Genomic DNA, 25,198 nt, shown 5'->3' with positions numbered 1-25,198 from the left:
TTCTTGAAACCAATCAATCTTAACCAAGGTAAATGTAGGCTCTGGATAAAGCTGGATAAATGCTGTTGTCCAGGGTTTAAAGCAAAAAAATTATAATCCTGAGCCTGAATTAATTTATTTTATTTACTTACCTACTTGTGTTTTTTTATTGACTTATTCATTTACCCACTTAAGATAATTATTATTTTATTTGGTGTTGTTTATGTTTTACCCGTCTTTATTCAATGACTGATTTTTACTCCATGTACAGCACTTTGTATGAAATGAAATTCCGAGTTGAGTAGTTGGTCTGTGAGATAAAGTGACGTCAGAACCACGGTTGTGTTTTTGTTGACCGTCAACTGCACAATTGAGTGAGCTCAGTTTATTAAACTGATCTCTAGGAACGGCAACTGTGTCCGGCTGTCAGCAACAAAGTGTGCAATCGTTACGTCGATTAGAATGCCTTTAAAAAGTAGTCCGATGACTTTAGCTGCGGCCACTAGCACCGTTAGCACGCTAACACTGTAGACGCCCTAAACACTGGCAACAGGCACCGTGCAATACAATGTCAGTGTAATTAAGTCTTTTTTAATGCCCTTAATTGGCGATCAAAAGTGATTTCTGTACAAAGTTGTTTTATTGACTTTGATCGCAATTGTTTACGCCGGCAATAAGAACGGCAGACACACGTTCTGCAGGACGAGTCAAGTCATACGTTGCGCCGCGACTGGCAAAACGCTCCCGGGAAAAACTTCAAAATAAATGCGTCCATTGGCATTGCGCTCCACATATTACTTGGTATGGGAAGGTTTATTTTGAAGTTGGCCTTCCCTCGCATTGGCGGTGTTTTGCCAGCCGTGTCAAATATTCCCCACATTTATTTGCTTACTTTGCTGGATTTGTCATTGCGCTAGTGGCTCTTACGCCGGAAATCCGGCTAAGTGCTGGAGTACTTTAAGCCCTGTGTTGACTGTATAATCATTAACACTCTCAAAAATGTATTATTGCTTTGGTTGAAAGGGCTAGCCGCATGGTAATTTCATTCCCTAAGAAATGGCCAACCAATCAAATCTAATGAAGGCTCTTGATTAAGCTATGCAACTATCCACAAAGTCTTTGAATTCCTTAAAAAATAACATCTAACCCTTAGAGATGGAGGCTTTGGCAGAGGCTAAAATTCCCTTTGAAAAAAATTGTCAAAAATGAAAGGTTCTAGTTGAAGCTATGTGGCTGCCCATCGTTATTTCAATCCCTCAAAAATGGCCACAAATCTAATTTAATGCAGGCCATGAGGCCATCCATACAGTCATTTGAATGCCTCAAGTATTGAATCCAACCCAGATGAATTACAATATTTTGACAAAGCTATGCACCCATTCAATATAGTATTTCAGTTAATCTAAAATCAAATCTATCCCAGATAATGTAAAATGAGATTGCATCTCTCATGAATAGAAACAAAAATAACGTCTATTGCAAGGTCTGGATTGAGCTGTACAGCGCTTTGTGACAGCAAAAGCTGTTTGAAAGCGCTATATAAATAAAGATGACTTGACTGGACCCTACTATATGGCAATCCACATAGTAGTTTGGAATCTCCCGTAAATCTAATCCAACCCAGATGAATTCAGGTCCTGGATAAAGCGATGTGATCCTAAAAAAAATTCAAAATTAACAGAAGGCTCTGGATGAAGCTATGCAGCCATCCATGGTGATTCCAATCCTTCAAAAGTGACATTAATGAATATTTTTCAATGAGTAGTGTTGTGCTGAATGAAAAGTGAGGACAATGACATGCAACAGAAACGGACGTGCCTATGGTGCAACGTGTACATTTTTCTTTGTTATTGGATTTACTGCTCTTGCATGAAGACCCCATAAACTGGTTACCCGCTTTTGGCACAGAGCCCACCTGGAGCGGCGGAAACCCGAGTGCGAAGCCTCGTCGATGAGCGGCGTGACGATGCGCTCCATCATGTCGCTCATTACGGTGAAGGTGGGCACCACGATGAAGTCGATGAAACCTGTGCAAACACATTTACAGGTTCGCAGTGAGCAGGTTTTACATGCTCGCTTCAGAATATTAGATGCTTTGTATTTGTACTAGAGGTGTCAAAATTAGTGCGTTAATTTTGAGTTCCTTTAACGCCGTTAATTTAAAAAAAATTGATTAACTCATTCACTCCCAGCCATTTTCACAGAAGCAACCCGCTTCACTCCCGGCTGTTTTACTGGATTTTGACTGATTTTGCAAAGCCCACAGAATATTGTGTTCTATTGCTATAAAAACATGGAACCTACCAAAAGAAACATTAGAATCTCTTCTTTCATCAGGAAAAAAATAATATTCCTATAATCTGTTTCCATTTTGCAGCAATTAGCATTGGAATATAGCTACGTTTCATCATTATTCACAAATCTGTGAATATACAGAAGGGAAAAGAGCTTTTTGCAACATGGCCCTGCATGGTTGATCTCTTATACTCTGTTGCCACTGCTGGCCGTTTTTGCTATTACTACCATTGTTGCATCAAAGCCTTCTGTATGCTCTAGCATAAAAAACATAAGAAACGTATAAATTAGTGATGAACCGAATATTCGGCCACAGAAAATTTTCCGCCGAAAATGGTAAAAATTTGCATTTTCGGCATTCGGCCGCAATAAAATTCAAGCTGAAAGGATGTTGTGGTGACGCAAGCAAAAAAATAAAACAAAAAAAACGCTGCAAGCAAGTGTCTGTTTGAATTAAACACCAAACACGGGAGTGAGTGTCCGCCTAGCCGCTTGCTGGCGTTTGTGAGTACCGGCAGCTTCATTGTGCACTTACCACTATCTCCGGGTGGTGACAGACCTGTACAGGACGCCGTGTGTGACTTTGCAGTCTGTTCCCAAAGCTGATTGGCTGGTGCGAATAAATGTATTTATTTTTAAATGTTGGTGAATATGTGAATGTGCCGATTTTAAGTGCGCCGCATCGTCTCCCGCTCCAATTAGCCTACAAATGCGTCATCCACACCGCCGGTTCGAACTACTGTACATTGACTATAAAGTGCAATTGCACCGCCAGAAAATGCTCAGTTGCTCACCCCACGTTTGGTGTTTAATGTAATATTTGCCAACATGTCTCTGATGTCTGTGGTGTGGACGCATTTCAATTTATATTGTGCTTTGTTAAAATGCCCGTGCTAAATAGGCCTAAATATTTTATAATAATATTATAATTTTATTTAATTCTAATAAATGCAAGGATAATAAACAATTTGCATAATTTTTTTTCGCCGTTTCGGTTTTCGCCCAAGCATTTCTCATTTTCGGTTTCAGCCAAAACATTTCATTTCGGTGCATCCCTAGTATAAATACGTCTTTGGGAGACTTAAAACATTTAAAATAGAACATATTTAGAAGTTTTTGGGAACAAATGAGTTTATTGATTAATGACTGCCCCTTACTTGTTTGTATAGCCTGTACTGGGGGAATTCCAGTCGCAACGCAGCAGAAACATCCACATCAAAATTTAGCACTAATAAATTTAATACAAATGCATATATTTGTGGAGACTGGGGTCAAACTGTATTTTACAAAAAAATGCGCAAAATTTCACAAGTTACTGGACCGGAACTATTCGGAACGGTGCTTCTGTTCCGAAAATATGACGGCAACGCAACTGTACCCCCCCCCCCCCCCCAACTGTTAAATAACCTGCCAGGCTGCCACATCGACATCTACTAACGTCAGATTTACATACAAGTGTGAACAATAACAAGTCTAATAAAGTGCTTCTGAATCGGTCCAATATCCTTGTGTAGCGTAATCAGCGTTTCTACCGATATTTCTTATTTATTTATTCGTATTCCACGGATATCTGTCCGCCGGCTCCATGTATGACGAGTTACGCCGATGTGCGTATGAGTGAATGCACAGCGAACCACCACACTCAATTGGATAACAGACTGACACGTGATCAGCATGGATACTTGCTGAGCTCTGATTAGTTCGAATGCACAATGTGTTTTGTTTCTGGAAAATTAACAACTTGTTGAACTGATGCGATAGAAAAAGAAAATGCAACAGAAAATTTACCAGATTCTTTGACCCCTTTTTTTTTTATTATTTATATATAAAAAAAAAAAAAAAAAAAAAAAGATTCTTTGACCCCATACACAAAAAGGAGATGAATGAATGTGTGTTTTTTATTTATTTTAATTTCATTTTATTTTGCTTTGATGGGGAAGTTCAGAAGATCTTCCATGTTAATGTGCACATTTGGACTTATTTATGTTAATTTACTACTATTTGCTACTTATTTATTTCCTTATAATTTAAAACAAGTCAATGTTTTCTTTATCTTCAAAATAAATTTAATTTACATGTGCACAATGTAAGTGTCATTTGGACTTATTTTTGTTAAATTATGTTACTTATTTAAATCCTCATTATTATTTTTTTTAAAGTCCATGTTTACATTATCTTCCATTTTAATGTGCCTCTTATGTTCTTCATTTACATTCTAAAGTAATTCTAATTGAGGTTTTGCATTTAGATGTGAGGAAATAGGGGAAAATATTATTAGGAGATGGAGGTTGGGGTTACTGGTGTTTTCTATTAACGGTTATTTTGCACATCATTGAAAAAATAAAATCAGTTTCTCATGTATGCCTTGTTACAATCATGTTACAGTAGCCTAATGCATGTGTAAGACCTGTTGTGTTTTATTGTGTGTACCGTGTAACTGTACCAGAAGGATTTTATTTCTGCATGATGGTGGTTTGAGGAGCAATTAAACTGAACCCCCCACCCACACAGGGAGTTCCGGCAAGAAATAACCACTTTCATCCCTGATTATAGTATGATATTTATAATGGAATCACCTGTTGTTTTCGTATCCACGAGGGGAATTTATTAGAGGTAGGGCATTCATTTGTTAAAGTGGATGACACACCTGGAGATTAATTGCAGTCTGGTGTCAATACAGCCACTTTTAGATTCTTTATCCCCATCCTTGCTTGAACAACAAAAGCGACGAGCTGTTGCTAGGTCAACTTCCCATAGTGCCGCTATGTTACGCCGTCGGTGCTATTCTCACTCACCTATCTGAGACTGCGCCACCATTGTTGACTTTCGGTCACAGAGCGGTGAGAAGGAAAGGCCGAGCTCCGCTTCTTTGTCCCCCTGGGAAGCACAAGAGTCACTCGTGAAAACCACGCGCTCGCTGCATCGCTCAACAGGCTTGCTGACCTGCTCGGCCCGCCGACTGCCTTTGGGGAACAAACTCGTTTCTTTTTCCCTTTTTGAACACACACGATATAGAGGTGGGAGTTGGCGGTGTGCGCAGAAGCTGTTTATTGACAAAGCGCGTCCCTTGAGGCAAAAGAGCCTTGTGATAACCAACGCAATAACAAAAGGAGCCATACTGGCAACAACAGCGTTTGATAAATGCGTGACTGATCTCTGTTAAGGTTTTTAGTGCTGAAGGCGCACTGTTCATTTGACCTCTACAACTATGATCTTTCTGCCTTATCCTTATTGACAGAACAAATGGCCCGTTGCAATACACTTCATGCATAACAGTAAAGGCAAACATGCAGAATGTTGATGACATAGAAACCATGTAAGTTGCACTATTGCCATGTGTTGCCCTTCCGATACTCATTAAGTCCATTACACTCCTGTTTTTAGATGTCTAAAGACATGCAATAGTCTCGATACGTTCACAAATTAACAACATTTATTGTACACTGCGCTATTGTGTGAAAGCAAAATGGCTGCTTGGTTCTGGCACTTCAGCTCACAGATCCATCAGGGGCATTGCAAAAACATAATGAGGCTCTCTCCAGTGACATTAATGTTAAAGGCAGCTTGAGTGACAAACTATTTGTAAAATAAATAATACAAATGATAATTTAAAAACAAAAAAATAACTCTTAAGACACTAATATGCAGTTGCATTAGTTTTCTTCAGAAAACATGTTTATTAGGGACACATTATGATCCTAACATTTTGGCATTAAAAAAAGATTTTAAAATATTACTGTAGAATGTCATTATATATATATTTTAGAACCAATTATTACAGTATGAACGATAATTTCCAATATTAAGACTCATATCCGTAAAATTCATTGATTGTCAAAAGAAAATATGCATAGACTTGTTTTTGTTTAGTTTGAATACCAAGATCTTTTCTTCCAAACGTTCTATTTTTTTTTTCTTATAACATTTCTTCATTTTCTATTTGTGTATTTCTAGCGTAATATTTACCCCCCCCCCCCCAAAAAATATTTATGTATTTTTAAGCAACATTTTTTTGCATTATATTATTTTCCAATAATTTGTATTTTCTAATAATTTGAACACGATTGCTTTGGTTGTCTTTGTGGAATCTGTATGGTAACTGACATTTCTTTTGACAACATCGTGACGTGACCTTTTCGTGCCTTTCATCTCAGGTTTGAACCATCGTTGACGCCAGCTCAGCAAGCAACAAAGGACTAAATGTGGCTGTGTTTTGCTTGTTTGGCATTTTTCTTGCAACCCTTACCCCGAAAGAATGGGCTGCACCTACCCTGTGCAAAAAATGTGCATCTGTTCTGCTGACGCTCACCTGTCTGAAGAACTCCTCCAGCAGAGAGGTGGTCCAACGGTGGTGAAGGTCCCAACTTTTGGCTGGGTGGCTGATGTCAGCAGTGTGCAGCAGTAAGGACAGGGCTTTGGGCTTGTCAATGCTATAGACAATAAATGTGAGTGTGACATTAATACACCAACAAAAGCATCAACATGCATGTATAAGCAAGTGGATTAGGTATTAATAGTGAGGAAAAAAAAAATCAAGATAAAGTACACACAGCAGAAACCTCAAGAGACGAGACAGCCAATTGGAGATTTGACAGATAATGGCCTTTACAAGATGAAAATGGAACACTATATGCTGGAGCGGGAACAGGAGAAACAATATGAGAGAGCAAGAGAGTTGTGTAACGTAAATGCTAATTGCTCATAGGATGGCAACAGGTTTGCTGTGGGTCACTTAACACTGTTTAGTTGCACTGTTGTGGTTTTTACAATGGGCCTCCAAATGATGCACACTGAAATGGATGCACATTAAATAGGTAAAATAACACAGCCACTTATTCTTGCTTAGAGCATACAATAGTGCTGTAATGGTACAGATTCATATTTGAGGCATATGGAGCTCCCACGTGGAACATTAAATGCCTCATGTCTAATTATGTAAGCAAACACCGTGGACCTCGGCTTCTGGCTACTGGCTAACATACGTCATGGCTCAAGAAACAGCTTCATGCCAATGTGGATTTCAGTACAGCACCAAAAAATAAATAAATAAATAAATAACTAGCATAATACAAATGCAGCACATTTAAACTCCTGGGCTCTTCACATAGATCCAAAGCAAGAATATTATACTATTGGTGTTTTAAAAGCACAACCATTAACACTGTTCAAACATCTACTGTCACACTTGCATTCCTCATTTCCTAAAATGAAGACCAACGACTAATTTTGCACTTTCCTAAAATCAAAAGCAGCTGTGTTTAGAGCCGCGCCTTGTGATATGAGTTAAATTTGTTCCGTGACTACACTGGTAACACAAAACATTTGTATCTCAAATCATCTTTCCCATTTGAGATGGATGGAATTGTCCCCCCATTTTTGTTTGAGGTTCTTTTTTAAAATAAGGATAATAGCACTCTGTAATACTTTATTTCATAAAACCAGAAAGTAAAAAGTACATGATTAAAAAGAATATACACTTAATCAGTTTGTGCATCATGATTCTATGCTACAATCCAATTCATTGTGCTGCTCCTAATGTGGCCGCCGGGAGGCAGTGCAATATGATAGTCATAAAGAAATTCATAAATAAAGAATAGTACTTGAACTACTATTGCTTTAAGTCATTCAGTAGGACGCATTTATATTAGTCATTTTCCAGAGAGGATAAATGCTGGATGAACAAAAGCAATGAGAGACAGGTGCGGAAACACAAGGTAAGACTCTGGGAAATTGGAGACACAGTTGGGTAAAAGGCGGAAAACACACCACCTGCACCCTCCAGTTGTTAAAGAGACCAAAATATTGCCTTGACCTGGGATTTGACATTTCTTTCTTAACCACAAAACGACGACAGCAAAGCCTCAAATCCAAATGTATTTCCCATTTAACACGATTACCTGCTTGAGACTAATTGTCTGTTTCACTGGAATACGCTGTGAAGATCATTTCACATTATCGGGCATTACTGGTGCCTGATAACATTAAAACCCTGTCACGCTTGACAAACGGATTCACATGGACACAAACATGGAAAGGAGATGAACAAAAAACACACACGCAAGGTTAAACGCGGGGGGTGAAGAAAGACCGTCTCGCATTTCCCCTCCTCATCCCATTTGCATCAGGCTTGCGGCAGCCGGCCTTGAATCACATTACAGTCCATTCAGCATTACACAGCCAGTGCAATCTCTCTTGTGGATGTGATGGAAGGAGACCCTCCAGTCAGCACTCTTTGCGCTCTTGTGTGGCTCTCGCACACACGCACGCGCACAAACACACACACACACACACACACACACACACACACACACACACACACACACACACACACACACACACACACACACACACACACACACACACACACACACACGCACGCACGCACGCACGCACACGCACGCACACACACGCACACACACACGCGCACACACACACACGCACACACACACACGCACGCACGCACGCACGCACACACACACAAGCTGATATGAAGCCATCTCCAATCTGCTATCGGTACTTTTGAAAATGAGACCTCGAAGGTCAACAGGTTCCCCCTACGCCTCCACACCCCTTGACCTTTTCTTATCATCCACCTGCTACACAAGCAGGGATGTCTCATCAGCTCAAATGATTACTCAACTTGACTCCAGCCATGAGATAAGAATAGTTATCAATAATATATTACAGTATTGTATTTAAAGTCCCTATAAAGTGCTAAGAAATGTCAAATTGTAAAACAACCTTGCCAAATAAGTAATAAAAATTGCCAAATTTCAAGTTTATAAAGGCATCAAAATGGTAAAAAAAACAACAACAAGTACTTCTCTACTGTACGTTCTCTAACAAAATATATCTGTTGAAATCTTCCAGTGACTGGAATATGTCCCACGTCGCCAGGCTTTCCACTACCCAACGAGAGGTCTTCCTCCGCTAGTTACTTCCTCGCTTGGTGTTGTGTTGGTGTGTAGGTCCAATAACAGAGACACTTATAATAATAATAAATAATACATTGCATTTATATTGCGCTTTCTCTTTCAGGGAAAGTCAACCATCTAATAAATATGGCGATGCACATCATTCAGCCTGTGGCTCATACTACATGAATTTGAGCATATACCTTTTGCTAGCTATACCTACAATGTTTTGCGTTCCAAACTATTATGACACGATAAAATGTTGGCACTCTCTAGGCATAATTATCAATATACCAACACCGTATATTGCAAAATCCCATAAAAAAACAATCAGCAAAACTACAGATCTCTGCGATATAGCATGGATTTCCACAAACGTCAACTGACCCCTCGGGCTGTTGCAGGAAGTTCTTCATGGCCTTCACCTGCTGGAAGTGGCAGGACATGTCAGTGGCCAGCACCATCTCCACCACCAGAGCGCGCAGCTCTCTGCGAGAAAAAGACAGGACAAAATGAAGTGTCACACACCTCAATGCGGAAAAATAAATAAATATCAAAAAGAATTAAAAGCTTGCTGGAGCAAAAAGCGGACAGCCAGTATAGACTTTGAGAGCTATTTATAAATGTCTTTCTTTGACAGGTTCGGGCTTATGCTATGAAAATTGGATTGCTGCTGTCTACTTTAATATATTATCACAGTTTCACTGAGTACAGAACTGTTGGACCTTGAAAGCACTTGTCATTTCCCACAGAACAAAAAGTGAGTTCACGATGAATGTGTAAGGTGTACATCGAGGTCACGGGCCTGAACTTTTGTATCACTTTGTCATAGTATTTTTGGCGCAGCAGTAACTTGAATTGAGAGTTTAATGACTTTTGTAACCTTTTTTTTTTTTTTTACCCAGTGAAGTTATAACGTAATTGATGTATAATTATTTCATTATTCCACTCCACTGCCAGACCAAATAATATGAATCAAGAAATGTAACACTATGCTGTATACAAATACAAAGAAATAAACTAGCTTTATGATGTTTAATTAGTAGGTTGCAACAAACAGACTCAGCAACAACTGTAGTCTTGAGTGCCTTCAAAGTGGAAGTCAATAATATACGTTACCTCACTGGTCTAAACATGACATTCTAATTAATATTACGTTTTTGGAATATGAGTTATGAAGCAAAATCCAGCTGTTTTTATCCTTTTCAGGTAACAACCAATCACCGCGCAGCTTCAAAAAACAGGTGAGCTCTGATTGGTTGTTGCCTGGGCCCTGAGCAACGTTGATGTCATCTTCATGTGACAGCAAATGGCAAAATGGCCGCCTCCTGAGATGGATAAAAACGGCTGGATTTTGCTGCTTAACTCATATTCCACTAATGCAATATTAACCAAAACACCATATTTAGAGTAGTGGGGCTGCATAGAACATATTATTGTACCCCCCCCAAAAAATTTTTGGGGGGGGGGGGGTGGTGACTTCCCTTTTAAGGGGTGTGACCTTGTGAGTGATGTCAAAACACTGCAGTTTAGTCTAGCAGCTCGCGACTGTCTCGTTCAGCTGAAGGTGCCCCCCCACCCCCACTTCACTCGAGTGGTGACGTGTCCAACGCTTACTCGAAACACGAAGCCAAAAAAATACCTGCTCATCACTAAAAAAACTTTTAAGTTGGATTTCCCTCCCTCTCCTTTGCCCTGACCTCCAGTCATCCTTAGAGAGGTTGTACAGGATGTTCATCTCGTCGTCGTCCTGCAGCAGGCGGTATGCCGCGCTCACGTGGTGGCTCTCCAGCACCGAGCGGTCGTTGTACAGGATAGCCGTGTCGGACCTGGGAGGAGGCCAAGCAAATAGTCCATTACGGCGTTTATGACCGTCGGCCACCGACTTATGTCACCGCTTCTCCTTTTAATCAGTATAATTGGAGAGATGGCTTTGATGATATTTGAAACTCATCTCAGGATTTTTCCATTTTTGCTTGTTAGGGAATTTTATCACCCACGTGAAATTAGATTAGTCTAATGTTCAAATGAATGAAGTTAAATTGTGTGAAAATATAATGGACTTCAATTCAGGCTTTTGCTGCCTTAATGGAAATGACTTCAGGATTAGCCGCGGTATTACTGTCGCTGACTTTGTGGCTTTTCTTGAGTTTATTGCTTAATTTCTATTGCGCAGCAGGTTGGTTATCGTGCATGAATTTACAGTTAAGCACAGTTGTATCATGAACTGATGACGAATCTGTACTTCATGATGATGATTTGTGTTGATTAGTTAAATACTTTTGCTGCTTAATGTATGACTAACTGGCGGGTGGAACGACTGCATCGATGGTGAGAATTATGTTGGTTTATGTGTTTTACATTTAGCAAATCAAGTGTGCCACCACTCTGTGACACTTCTGCAAGTGTAACCTATTTTGACTCAATGTATTTATTTCTATAGTGCAAGAATAACTGGCAGGATGAGCACTTTTTACTTGAGCATCACTTAATGGTACGACATTGCATAAGTGCAACTTTCCTAACTTTGAGTCTTACTTTTGAATTAATGTGACTCTGTTATACAAAGTAGTGGTTATCATTAATCATACTCAGAACAAAACGATTGCATAGTTTATAAGACACATCTATGCGTCAAGCTTGAGAGTAGTTTGAACTCATCCATTCTTCATACTACAATTCTGCATTACTATAACCTTCCTGTCTTTGACGCTAATTTTAAGTCATTCTGCTTATTTCTTTGATGAAGGAGGTGAGGGTTATCATTAATCACCCCCCCCCCCCAAAAAAAAAGTTAAAGTAGCAATTGCATTTCTTTGAATGCCCTTCCCTTATACAGTGAAATAAGTAGGTTTTTTACAGGCTGTGGAGCTCATTTGGTCTCTTGTCCTTCCTCTTATGTTATTGCTGCACCAGCACCCGCATGTGTAAAGGCCCCTGTCGCCTTCGTAAATTAGGGCATCGATCTCGGAGTCAAGAGCTGAGCGCTTTTGATTTTATGATCCATTACCTCGTCTGAATGTGGAAGTTGTTTGTAGTCCCCGTGTGCTCGTAGTCGTGCACGGCCGCGGCAAAGATCATGGCAAAGATCTCCAGCTCAGTTAACCAATGCTGGGGGGAAAATGAAGACAAGAAGGAGGGAAGGAGGGGAGGTGGTGTGGGGTGGGGGGGGGGGGGTACAATGGAAAGGGCAGCCATGAATGAGAAAGAATGCACAGAGGAGGGAATAATAGACAGGAATTAAGTGATGAGAAATGGGAAGGCAGTGAATGGAAAAGCAAGGAAGGTTGCATTATGAAGATGTGTAGGAGGAAATACATAATGGGTTGGAAACAAATGGGTGATGGGGGGGGGGGCAGAAGAGCAAAATGGAAAGTTTACAGGAGACAAGTTCAATACTAAAAGTTAGGGGTGGGAATCTTTGAATGTCTCACGATTCAATTCGATTCAGATTTTTGGGTGTATAATTCGATTCAGAATCGATTTTTGATTAAGAACGATTTTTGATTCAAAATGATTTGATTGACAATGATTTTTGCTTCAATTTATAGATGTTCAAGGAATCGTAATGATTTACTCCAGTCTGACTCGCTAATGCTAATTAGTGCGCTACTCGCGGCACTTTTATCACTCAAAAGAACGTCTCCACACTGCAAAAAAACCAACTTTTATTGGAATAACTTAATCGTGACTTTTTCCTTCTACTCTCTAATGTGGCTACAACTTAACAGTGTATCAGACCGTGTGGAACCACTCTGCCCCTAAGTGGCAAAATCGGGTACAACATGAACAGCGCTCCCAATAAAGGCACACACAAACACAGGGAAGACAGTATAAAATAATTTAAATAAAATCGATTTTGGGACATTTAAAAAGTATTCTGAATCGTACTAAATGAGAATCGTGATTCTTATAAGAATTATTTTTTTGGCACACCCCTACTAAAAGTGTCATTTTTACATTTAGTTAATGACTGGCCCCATTTAAGTACTTCTTTTTAACTGCACTGTTTTTTAACCGTACCTATGCAGTGGACCCCCGTATATTTGCGATTTGGAACTTAGTGTAAAAGATTATTTTGTTCTTTTACTCACAGCAGCACACCAAATCCCTTATGAATACACTTCATCTACTTCATCTTACCTTGCCATTATATTATGACTGCACCATGATGTGTGAGCGTGCATGTGTGAGCTTTTATTAAGATTTCATGTGGATGTTTGTGTTCCACACACAAGTACACGCACACACCTGTGAGTGGGCATTTTGTTGAAGTGCACTCATGTATGCAGAGGGAATTCAGCTCAATATTGTTGACTAATCAAGAGTGGGGGATGGGAAAGGCATTACGAACAAGAGGGAGCAAGCTGGCCAATATTTGGTGTATTTGCTCGTGGGCCTGCTTTATGAATGACCTGTTGATTGTTGATTTAATGGAGTCTGGATGGCGTGCGGAATGACAAATGCTCTTGTGCGGCTCTCCCAGGAGCCCCGTGGTCACAGCAGTAATGTGGTTTCCTGTGCGAGGCACGGCCCGCAGAAAAGGCAGCATGTCGTCGGCTGTCATGGCCATCTTATTAGGGTGATTAAAGAAAAACACTGTGGAAACGAGGGGTGGCTGGATGGAATTCGGGCATGAGAAGAGGATAGTGCTGTTTTTCTTACATGGAGGAAAAAGTAAATAACATTTCTTCATACTGCGGTGGTGTTATTTGAAAAAGTAAAGGGACCATGATTTAATGCTTTACACTAGAGCCCCACATATTGACATTCGTCGAATATTTTTTGAGAACCTTTGCTTATACATTTTGGAACCTATACTTACTTACTAGAATTCGCTTTAATACTAAGTTTTCAATGAAAAATCATTTTATCGCCCAGCATTACATGCTTTAATGGTCTGTTGATGAGTTATGGATTATTCATTGTCTGTGTTGTTACAGACTACAAAAAAAAAAAAAAAAAATCCAAGCACAGTACCAGTATTGGTTATTTTAAGATTTTTTCTGTTTTAAGTGCTTTGATGACATTTTGTGGCATTTATTGGAAATAAGAAACCCCTCTTAGGAGAAGGGTAAATCATTTGCAGATTTTTTTATTCGCGAGAGGAAATTGCCCATTAGACATACTCACCACCATGCCGGTCTTGAGTAATAAATAATGAACAGTCTGTGTAACATCAGCAGCATGCATCAAGTTGTGGTAAGGGTTTTTATGCTTGCTGTATCCCACTTCCAAGGCCTCAACAAATGACACAACTGCAGAAATCGGTATCTGGAGAACAAAGACAACAAAGTTCATTGAAAAGCTGTGAGCAGCAATGAGCGAGAGCTCAAAACGATAAAGGTATTCGCTAAAAATGGTTGTTATTAATGAAAATGGTTGCCTTTTCGTTCATTGTTGTACATGGGTTCTTGAGACTTTTGTGCTTGTTATGTCCACCGAAAATTGGATGGATGAGTGAAACTGGTGTTGGGGGCAAATTTTCATCATAGCCTTTTTCATGGCGAATCCTGGTGCATTGATTTGATGCCATGCTCGACTTACATTAGATGGCATAGGCAAAAAAAGTTTCACTATTTAGCGTCACCCAACTGTCTAGGATAGATGATACTAATTGGGGCTTCCTGTGGAATCTGCCAAGAATGGCTCAAAACCAAAATGGCCACCTTCTTATTCAATCTCATGCATGGCTCCTTGAGACTTTTTCAGTTGTTCTGCTATGATAGACGTCCACCAATTTCTTCAAAATGATCATTAAACTTAGATGCCATGTGTTGTCCATATTAGATGTTTTGCAAATTAGCATCGTCCATCCATCAAGGATACTTGCTTCTTTTGTTTTGAGCACTGGAATTGACCCTAAATGGCCTCTTCAAATCTTTTTCCTGTTCAATTTCGGGCATGGATTGGTAGACTTTTTCTGTATCCTGACATAATCAACATGTCTGGTGAAACTGGTGTTGGGGGCTGATTGTTTTCTAACCTTCGAGTGAGGATCGGATGGTTGCGTTTAGGACCCCAACAAGCCATACATTTTCACAATTTCACCAGAATACCCCAAAAGTCTTCCTCACCATTTAAGAGCACTCTTGGTTTGAAATAGAAAATGTGATGGAAATCTGAGGAAACCTTAGTTGCGATTTGACTTTGTCGAATGCCTGGAAATGGCCAAAATGGCCCTAAAAATAGCCGCTTCCAACCAAAATGGCAGACATCCTAAATGCATTGTGGTTTTTTTTCTTTTTCACGTCTACTCATGAGAGGCCGACCGAATGTTATGTTGTTACTAGGTGACACAGAAAAATGAATTTCCTGATTTATATGGCTGGTACATAAATCATGTAATAGACTGTTGCCCCACAGCAACCAACACCGGTGCCGTAAAAAGGATTGTGCATCATTCGGACTGTGATTACATATTCATGCAAGCTTCATTGCCTCAATCATTTACACTCACGTACTGTCACTATTTGAATTGCAGTGTCTTTCAGCTATTAGGCAGAGTAAAAAATTAGCTTCACAGATCTAAAGTAGTGTGTCCAAGACCCCACATAATACAGTCAGTTCTGCACTCTACAGAGAGAGAGAGAGAGAGAGAGAGAGAGAGAGAGAGCGAGAGCGAGAGAGAGAGAGAGAGAGAGAGAGAGAGAGAGAGAGAGAGAGAGAGAGAGAGAGATCTTGTTTTTGATCTTTTGTTTTTTACTTGAAGAAATGCCATCTGTTTACTAACACCTGATGACATTATATTTGGTGGGCAACTCGTGGAAAATGAATTAAGTGTGTGATTGCCAATGGCCGCAATCAGGCCAAATATTTTTTTATTTTGCATTATTTGTCTCATAATTTTTTTTTAAATAGTATTTTTAATTGTTGTTTTTTATCTCCCCACATTTCCTAACATTTTTTTTTCTGTTGGCCTATGTTTTCATTTATAATTTTTGGTTTATTTTTACCGTTCTTTTTGCCTAATATTTTGTTATTAGTTTTGGCTATACTTATATTTTTATATTTTATTATTATTATATTATATTATAATTATTATTTATATTTAGTTACACATTCAAAATCATCTTTTTTTAAAGGCTGCATATGGTGAGCAATTAATAAAAAATAAAATTTTCAGGCTGAATATTTATTTCCAGTACTTTTTAAATTTATATTTAAATTTAATACTTTTTTAATGTAATATTTTCTAAATTTCTTCTAATATTTTGTACAAAACTTTTACACTTGACTTTATTGATCACCTTGGGATGACTCCCTCAGGGAAACGTCACACAGATGAAGAAAAAAATAAATAATACAAAATTACAAAATTTAAAAATTTACAAAAATTTTAAATTTACAAAATTACAAAAATTTAAATGTATAAATACGTACATTTTAAATATGTAGCATTTTTGGTATATTTTGTCTTGTACTTTTGTCTGATATTTTTGGGATTATTTCATATGATTAAAATTGTTCAATTAAATAAAAATTTGACAAAGTATTTTTTTCAAACCCTAAAACAACTAATGATGTCATATCTGGTGATTATCTCATAGAAAGTGAATTTTGGTGTATGTTCACCGCTATTTTATCCTTAACATGTATTTTAATGAGTTGGGGAAAATTCATAAATTTTTTTCCTTGTCTTTTTTTCATCCAGTATTTTTGGATTTACCCCAATTTTTTCTGTATTATTGTTCCATTTTTCTTTCTTCTTTTCTATTTTAATTAAGCAGACAAAAAGTGTGTGCTGTATCTTTACCTTGAACCGGCTGATGAGGTCGTATCTGGTGAGCAACTCGTAGAAAATGAATTTAAGTGCGTGATCGCCGCTGGCCTCATTCAGAGCGAACACGTCAAATGACCACTTGTCCACATTCTGTGTGGGAGAAGAAAAAAAGTGTTGTACTCTTTTTTTTCATAAATTTCAAATTTGAGGTAACTGAACATTGCTGTCAGGTGGACTCACTGTATCTCCAAAATGACTACTTTTCTGGAAATATATATATTTTTTAATTGGTGCTTCAGTTACTCAACACCGCTTTGTCCAAGTTATAGCTTATACTGCCCTCATACATCATTGCGCACTTAACATCAACATCACCACATATCACGTTCAGTCGCTAATTTAATATGCTAAAAATTCGACAATTAATGGTCAGTGATTACTATTATAGGATATATCGTCAACCCCAACTGTCCAAATAAAATAATGACGTGTAATACTAATCGGTGAAAATGAATCTGCATGAAATCTACATGTGGCTGATTGATTCATTCTGCACCAAAGAATTAGTGATCAATTTGACCAAAATAGGCCTTCGAAAATGCATCTTACCTAATTATTTTCGCTTGTTATTGTTACAAAACAAAACAAAACAAGATTTTCAACCTGGCGACAATTATGCTATCCAGCTCCACAGGGTGAGGCAAAAGGTGCACGGGAGTTTTATAACACTTCTCAAGACTGTTAAGTGCTCAACGGGTCTGCTTAATCCAAGCCTTGTGTGCAAAATGTGCGATTCCTTAACTGCTTGTGCTTATTTTTGGAGGGCATGTGTTAATACCTTAAGCGCAGATATAACGGTAGGGGGGTAGCTTAGTCCCACCAAATTGGAGGTGCGTCGGTACATCCTGTTTGGGTGAGATAAAACACACCGCTGTGCGTAAACACAAGTCGCCCCAAACAATAATACGACACTTTCACAGAAAAACACAAAGTGCAGTTACTGCCATTCTTACTGTTTTTCATTTGCTTGTTTTGTAATGTTACATGCAGCACATTTAAGTTTACGTGAGGCATAACAAAGCTGCATGTGGCCCAACACTCAAACGCGACTGTAGTCAAAATGGGAAAACCAACGCAATGAAGCTGATGTACAGTAAATAACAGGGGTGCAACAGTATACAAGGGTGTATTAATACGTTTCGGTAAGGCATGTTCGGTTCGGCCCACTTGCGTACCGTTCTTCGTGTATTTTTCCCTCATTAAGTTTATGCGCCACGGAGCTAAAGTTAGTAAGCATGGTTTCACACGGATGTTATTGACTGGTGGGGGTAGCAATGCACATCCCATGCCTAGTCTGCCGGAAATGAAAGTAGAAGAAGATGTAATTGAGTGTCGCCACCTGTTAGAAGAGGGAGGCACAGACGACGAGACAGCACAGCATGCAAGTGGTATCGTTATGGCAAAAGCAAATAAGCCGGAGCTCGAAGTGTTTTTTGTACCGAAAAAATACCGAACCGAAGACTCCAAGAAACTGAACGGAAATGTGTTTTTGTGTACCGTGACACCCCTAGTAAATAAGTACACACAGCAGGTAGGACAGAAGCATAGAAACACGGAGTAATTGAAGACCCCTCCCCCACTAAAAAGTTTACAATTGACTATATTCAAAATGTTAAACCGTAAATCTTGTACTGTATACCTCAAACCACGATTCCAAAACAATTCAAAATCCTTTCAAACTCATCTTGTAACATTACCCCTGAAAATAAATGGCTCGTGATTTGCTTTTGTAAAAAAACAAAAACAAACCCAAACTATAATATTTATAATGTATAAAAAACGAGTAGTAGTAGTAGTCAAATAGAATGTAAAGACACAGTTTGTGCATCATGATTTAATGCTGCAAATGAATGGATTGTGCTGCTCTTTCTGGTGTGCCCGCCTTGGCCACTGTGTGGCAGTATAGTACTACAGTCATGGAGACACAAACGAAGAAGATAGCACTTCTATGACTCCTACTGTAAGTGACTCAGTAAGATGCTGCAACATTATTTTTCGGAAATTATAAAGAATATATGCCTGTGAGAATTGTTATATCATCTGTCAAAATGTGCTGGTTCACCATTGATCAAAAGCATGTTGCTTCTAAAACGGCAACTATCGATGCTAATCGTTAGCTTGCCAATGGAATTTTGTGTTGTTTGTTAGCATTACACCAGCAGAAGTTCTGAAGGCAAAGTGTGGTTGCTTTAAATACAGAACGTGCAATTCTCTTTGTTTGATGTTTAGGTTAACAGCAAACTTCAACTGGGAGTGGCATTAAACAGCTTGAAGCTTCTTTTGATGAATTCTTCTGAAGTGTGTAATGAGCAGAGGTGGGCAACGCAAGTTTGTGCTCGCAAGTCCAAATAATGGCGCCAAAGCAATACTTTCATATTAGACATGGTTTGGGTGGGTGTTTTTTTACAGCAACATGAAGGATAGGTTTATTACAAAAAAATAAAAGAAAGAAAACCAATACATGAATGTCATATATGCCGAGGAAAACTTTGAACTGTATTTTACCTCTCAACAAATATTCCAGCCTGGACGGCATGGACAATGCTTCGGAAGCGAGGTTTCTCCTCATTGCGTCGCAGCATGAGGCCCATTTGGCGCGTGAAGGTAGAGGCCAGCCAGTCGCGCACTTCCGACGGTACCGACTCAGACTGGATGTCGCTGAGCTCATCCTCTGTGTCCACCAAACGCCTGAAAAGTGAAGGGGGAGGGCAAAATTCAGCTAGCCGCAGTCTGACAAGGGGATCAAAACCAAATCCTAGTGATGTCCATCAAATGTCATCGCATATTACATAACGTGGCTTCTTAAAATTCCATAATGTGCTGTTCAAATCCAATTTTGTGACAGCATTCTCGCCAGTGTTTTGCTTGACGTGTACCATTAAAGCCTCTGAACCAAGCACAATTTGTGATAGCAAGGCCACAGTGCCCGCATCACAGGTGGTGGTGCAGCCCTATGGTCCTACGGTTTCATCAACCGCAGATCCCGGCCAGGGTGGTTGTGCTATTGCCGGCCCTAATCTGCTTGGATCCACATGCCAGAAGTTTACATAATTTCATAATCCTGGACATATCTCGTACTCTGGATCTGCAGGCAACTGACATACACCGACACATTCTCTCACCTACGCTGGCCCCACATCAGGGATGAAACATTTTAAAAATCATAACAATTTAAGGATTATCGTTTCAAGATGTAATTATTGTTATTACTGTATTTTGCTGGTCTCTGACACTGGTAGTCATGCAAGGTGATGATGGAGATATTTTTCATTCCATTTCTTTACATTAATTTTAATTTAGGAATGTGTATTATTTTGTTCAAAACATTTTTGCCTATTACTTTTTTTTATGATATTTGTGTATTTGTAATATGTTCGTTTAATGTTTTAGTTTCATTTTACAACATTTTTATTGTAATTAGTTTGTATCTATTTCTAATGTTTTGTACTGTTTGACTAATATGCACACTTGTTTTCTAATATATTTGTATTTTTCTAGTTTTTGTCAAATTTTCTTGAATATTTTTGTCCAATATTTGTCTAATGTTTACAAAATTTTTACGTTCAATATTTAGTAACTCTTGTTAATATTTGTTTTTTTTAACCTAACTGTTTGCATAATTTGTAATAATGTAGTATTCTATCATAATGTATACATAACAATATTTTCTAATGTGTATTTTTCATAAATTTTCTAAAGTCTCTATTTAAAAAAACAAAATAATCTTGTCATATTTATTAATTCCTATATCCTAATATTCATTATCTTACAATAAATATATGGCTTTCCCCCCCAACACATTTTTTTCCTAACATTTATATTAGTGATGCACCGAATATTCGGCCACCGAAAATCTTTGGCTGAAAATGGCAAAAATATTTTCTGCATTCGGCCGAAATAAAATTCAAGTTGAGAAAATATGGCCGAAAGAGGATGTTGTGGTGACGCAAGCAAAAAAACTAAACAAACAAACTCTGCAAGCAAGTGTCCTTGCTGCTCGCTGCAAGTACCGGCAGCTTTATTGTGCACACCGGAGAAGGAGAGGGTCACTTGGTAAACTATTTCGAAAAAGAGAGCAGCACCTTCCTTTTTTTCTTTGATGAAAGCCCCTCGAACGCTTCCACTTTTTCACTTGCATTCTGTTGGCCGTGCTAAATACTTTAGCTAATGCTAGCACTATTGCTATCAACAATTTTAAACAAGTAAACACCACTATCTCCGGGTGACTACAGAGCTGTACAGGACGCCGTGTGTGACTTTGCAGTCCGTTCCCAAAGCCGATTGGCTGGTGCGAAGAAATGGATTTTATTTTTAAACGTTGGTGAATACGTGAATGTGCCGATTTTAAGTGCGCCGTACCGTGTCCTGCTCCAAATAGCCTACAATTGCGTCATCTGCACCGCACGCATCCGTGCCCGCCGGTGCGAATTACTGTACATTGACTATAAAGTGCAATTGCACCGCCAGAAAATGCTCAGTTGCTCACCCCGCGTTTGGTGTTTAATGTACCATTCGCCAACATGTCTCTGATGTCTGTGGTGTGGACGCATTTCAATTTATATTGTGCTTTGTTAAAATACCCATTATAAATAGGCCTAAATATTTTATAATAATATTATAATTGTAATTCATTATAATAAATGCAATGATAATAAAAAAATTGGCCAAATTTTTTTTCAGTGTTTCGGCCAAGCATTTCTCATTTTCAGTTTCGGCGGAAAAAAATAATTTCGGTGCATCCCTAATATATATATACACACACACACACATTTGTGTTTTTAGATTTTTGTTGTAATAAATTAATGAGCATAATTGCTTTGGCTCTGTCCAAGTATGTTATGACTATAGCCTTAATATGGTGCTATTAGGGCGGTCCCTGATTCTTTTTGGAATAAGATTTAAATATTTTTAATCATTCTACTCACAACAATCATGACACGGAAAGTTCTTGCCATTTCATCAGCACCACTGCATAAAAAAAGCATGGCAATACAACAAGCTCACCTGGTTTCCTCGATATAGACCGACTCCAGCACAGACGCCGCATACTCGAGGTTCTTCTTGAGGTCGGCAAGCGAAGCCTCGCCTCTCTCCAGCTGTTTGACCAGACATCTTAATCTGAAACAGACATTCAACGAGCCAGTTATCAAAGTGGATTAAGTCCTCTGCCACGTTGAAATGATCCATTAACTGGCTAATATTAGTCATCTGGTTTGCCTCGGATGCTTGTTTTTCCATTGTGTGATCAATAATACATGACAGTAACACAATCATTTTAAAAACATAGACCACTGTATGAAAATAAAACCCTCACAGTTAGGAGATATTGTTCACACGTAAATTCAATGTATTTGTGGACTGCACTTCTTAAACACAGTTTTTGTCACACTTTCTCCTTCAAATGTGCTATTTCATTCTGCCGTGCACACCTTGGCCACCTGGGGGCAGTCAAAGACAGACATACAGTACAGATATACAAAAACTGTAGTAGGATCAGCTCCTCTCCTAGTTTGTCAGTATGGCAATAATATTAGTTGCTCTACACAGAAGATAAAAAATGCATACCTGTGAGTACTGTCATATGGTGTCTACATATGTTGCCTTGCAAAACTCATAAGTCGTGTCTCAAGGCACCGCTGTAATTTCAGAAACACGGTAAGTGGTTTGGGATAAGTCAAAGTCAGTTCATGTCTTTTAGAAATGTCGTTCCTACAGGGACACTGACGGGTCAAACATGGGGTAATTAACAACTTTAAATATAGCTTCCATCTGCAAGTGTCAGATCCACGTAGTCGACTTTGACGGTCATACTTGATGGGAGCGGCCATCGTTAACCTCTGTAAAATGTTCTTGTCAGCTGTCAACGATGACAGTTGAAGTGCATGTCAGTGGATACGTTGCTCTTTTATTCAGCACTACTTTAGAATAACTTTTTTCCCCCTGTAAATACAACAGTAGAATATTGAATAATTTTAGAATCAATTATTCCATTCATTCATCCAAAAAAGTGTTCTCTGCAAAAATACAGTCGATTAATTGATTAACTTGTGACACTGCTACATGACAGACATTCTGTTTAAAAGTACACTTTGAATAAACCAGCGGACATTTTCATTTTACGCTAATACTAATTAATCCATGGCCATACTAATTTGTTTCTGGCATATTCAAGCAAACACAAAGACAGAAATAAACTTCATTGGTATTGTGCACTGCGACCTCTTGCAGGATACCACCTGCTGCCGCTGCCGCTTAGCTGGAGGGTCATGTGATTACTCATGGTGAAAGCCCATGCAGGCTACGTGTTGTTGAATTATTAAGCAGAAAGGTTTCAGATGCTCTCATTGATTAGGTACCCTGACAGTGGCCGTATTTTCCCTGCTAATTGAATGCTTCTGCATGCAACAATTCTCCCAACTCGGCTGTCTAACAAATTAAAACTGTCAGTCACCAGATTCATATATGTTGAATGCTGCACCAATGACCAGGATTTTTCAATACGTTATTTATTGTTCACTGTGCGATAGCAACCATCTAAAATAGCACTTGACCGCTTATTTAACGGTGGCCGATTCTTATCCATTTATTGTTCTACCGGCACAATGAGTGAACAAATTAACCTTGATAAAGCCGATTGACTCCTGAGAATTCCGGTTTATCATCTCACAAATCCATCAGGTTAAGCTTCAGGCTGATAAAAAGGAAGACAAGAGAAAACAGAATGACTAAAAAAAAGCATATTTTGAAGGTTTAGATGTGTTTTTTAATGCAGAGACCTACGAGACCTTTATAGACAGAATTGGTGCTCGTGTAGTAGTAGTTTCCCGCTTTGTGGCGAATCATCGTGTCTGTCACCAAACTTGGTCCATTTGTTACATTTTGGTTAAGATCTTCTGACTCCCCAGGACAAGTTGGTTCTGGTACAACTGCTGGAAATGGTCCAAATCCCTGCTACCTGAATTTTTAACAGGATTTGGTTCTTTACCGATTAAAAAAAAAAATTACGGCTACTTCTCTATTTCTCTGGGGACGGCTACTGAGGCGAGTTTTGGTTAGAATGTGGACCCCCACATTGCATAGATATTCACCAGGATCCAATTGATGACATATTTTGTGATCTGCCTCATCTCTATCGTATTAATTATCTCTTTTTTGTTGTTGTAGCTCTATTTCTTCGAGGGTGCCTTTCTTTTTTGTGTTTATTTCAGACAACATATCCAAATTAACATCAATAACAAAGTCATAAAGAAAAGTACATATTAAATGTTGAAACAAGATGCCTGAAAGGGAGTGGGAAGAAGAAAACGTATTTAATCCGACCCCTTTTTACACATTCAATGTAAAACATAAGAGCATTCACCACTTCTGTTAAAAATTAACTTGCATTTTTTGTTTCAAAACTAGTTAAGCAATTATCATTGACACAATATAACAGAAATACACAAATATTCACACACGTGTATTGCCGCAGGTAAAGAATCGTTAATTGCATTACATCAGTAAAATTTCTACCAACATTTGGAACAAAGGAAGCAGTAAATGTATTGGTTAAGAGTGCAAACCAACACTGGTAATAGACAATGCGTACCAACAATGGTAACAATATAACAAACAAAAGTTGACACTAGGAAAACACACTAAATCTGATGCCTTTAAAACTGATACTACTGTTATGCTCTTCTTTGTTTTGTTTTTTAAATTCTGTATTCTTTATTCTGATAAGCTACATCTCGTCTGTTCACAGCTGCCAATTCTCGTGCTGTGCTAAATGGCTATTTTAAGAGTTATGAAGAAGTGTTTGGATGAAGGCAGCGTCAGATTCAGTACATGTGATTTGGGCGAGCTAATGATGGTTATTAGGAGCAGCTGTGTGCCACAGAGATGCCCTGCTCATATTGGCAAAAAGAAAAAATCACAGTCACTATATAACCAATTAGAAGATGTTCAAATGTGTTGGCAATGGCATTTGTCGTCAGTATATCACAAATGAGTTATTTGTTCACTATAAAGAAAATCCAAACTATTGCCCCCCCCCCCCCCCAAAAAAACATCCATATAACCGTTTTAATTTTTAATAGCACTTTATTTATACAGTATTTCATTCATTTTAACTCTTTTACTGCCAAACGTTATCCAAAAAAACAACCTCTACAATGCCAGCCGATTTTGAACATTTTCACTCATCTTTCAAGGGAAACAGAATATTGTGTGCTATGACTACATAAAC

The 25,198-nt window shown here is 38.6% G+C and overlaps 1 protein-coding gene across 6 annotated transcripts in view; it reads right to left on the bottom strand.

The window, feature by feature from the left end:
- pde1cb (phosphodiesterase 1C, calmodulin-dependent b) overlaps window positions 1-25,198 on the bottom strand; it is a 118,153-nt gene that overhangs the window by 8,868 nt on the left and 84,087 nt on the right. For all 6 annotated transcript variants that reach the window (XM_086096278.1, XM_086096269.1, XM_086096287.1 and 3 more), the window contains 11 exons: window positions 21,976-22,089; window positions 19,477-19,659; window positions 17,750-17,816; window positions 16,945-17,061; window positions 14,322-14,462; window positions 12,199-12,299; window positions 10,889-11,017; window positions 9,576-9,677; window positions 6,584-6,704; window positions 5,070-5,151; window positions 1,895-2,006 (listed from right to left, as the gene is read on the bottom strand). In XM_086096278.1, coding sequence (XP_085952404.1) covers window positions 1,895-2,006; window positions 5,070-5,151; window positions 6,584-6,704; window positions 9,576-9,677; window positions 10,889-11,017; window positions 12,199-12,299; window positions 14,322-14,462; window positions 16,945-17,061; window positions 17,750-17,816; window positions 19,477-19,659; window positions 21,976-22,089 — 1,269 coding nt within the window. The remainder of the gene's footprint in view (window positions 1-1,894; window positions 2,007-5,069; window positions 5,152-6,583; window positions 6,705-9,575; window positions 9,678-10,888; window positions 11,018-12,198; window positions 12,300-14,321; window positions 14,463-16,944; window positions 17,062-17,749; window positions 17,817-19,476; window positions 19,660-21,975; window positions 22,090-25,198) is intronic.

The sequence above is a fragment of the Leptonotus elevatus genome, chromosome 1 (assembly GCF_054856555.1).
Source record: "Leptonotus elevatus isolate MCC_2025b chromosome 1, RoL_Lele_1.0, whole genome shotgun sequence".
Lineage (NCBI taxonomy): Eukaryota > Metazoa > Chordata > Actinopteri > Syngnathiformes > Syngnathidae > Leptonotus > Leptonotus elevatus.
The sequence above is the reverse complement of the archived record's forward strand: the minus strand, read 5'-3'. Positions and strand labels throughout refer to the sequence as shown.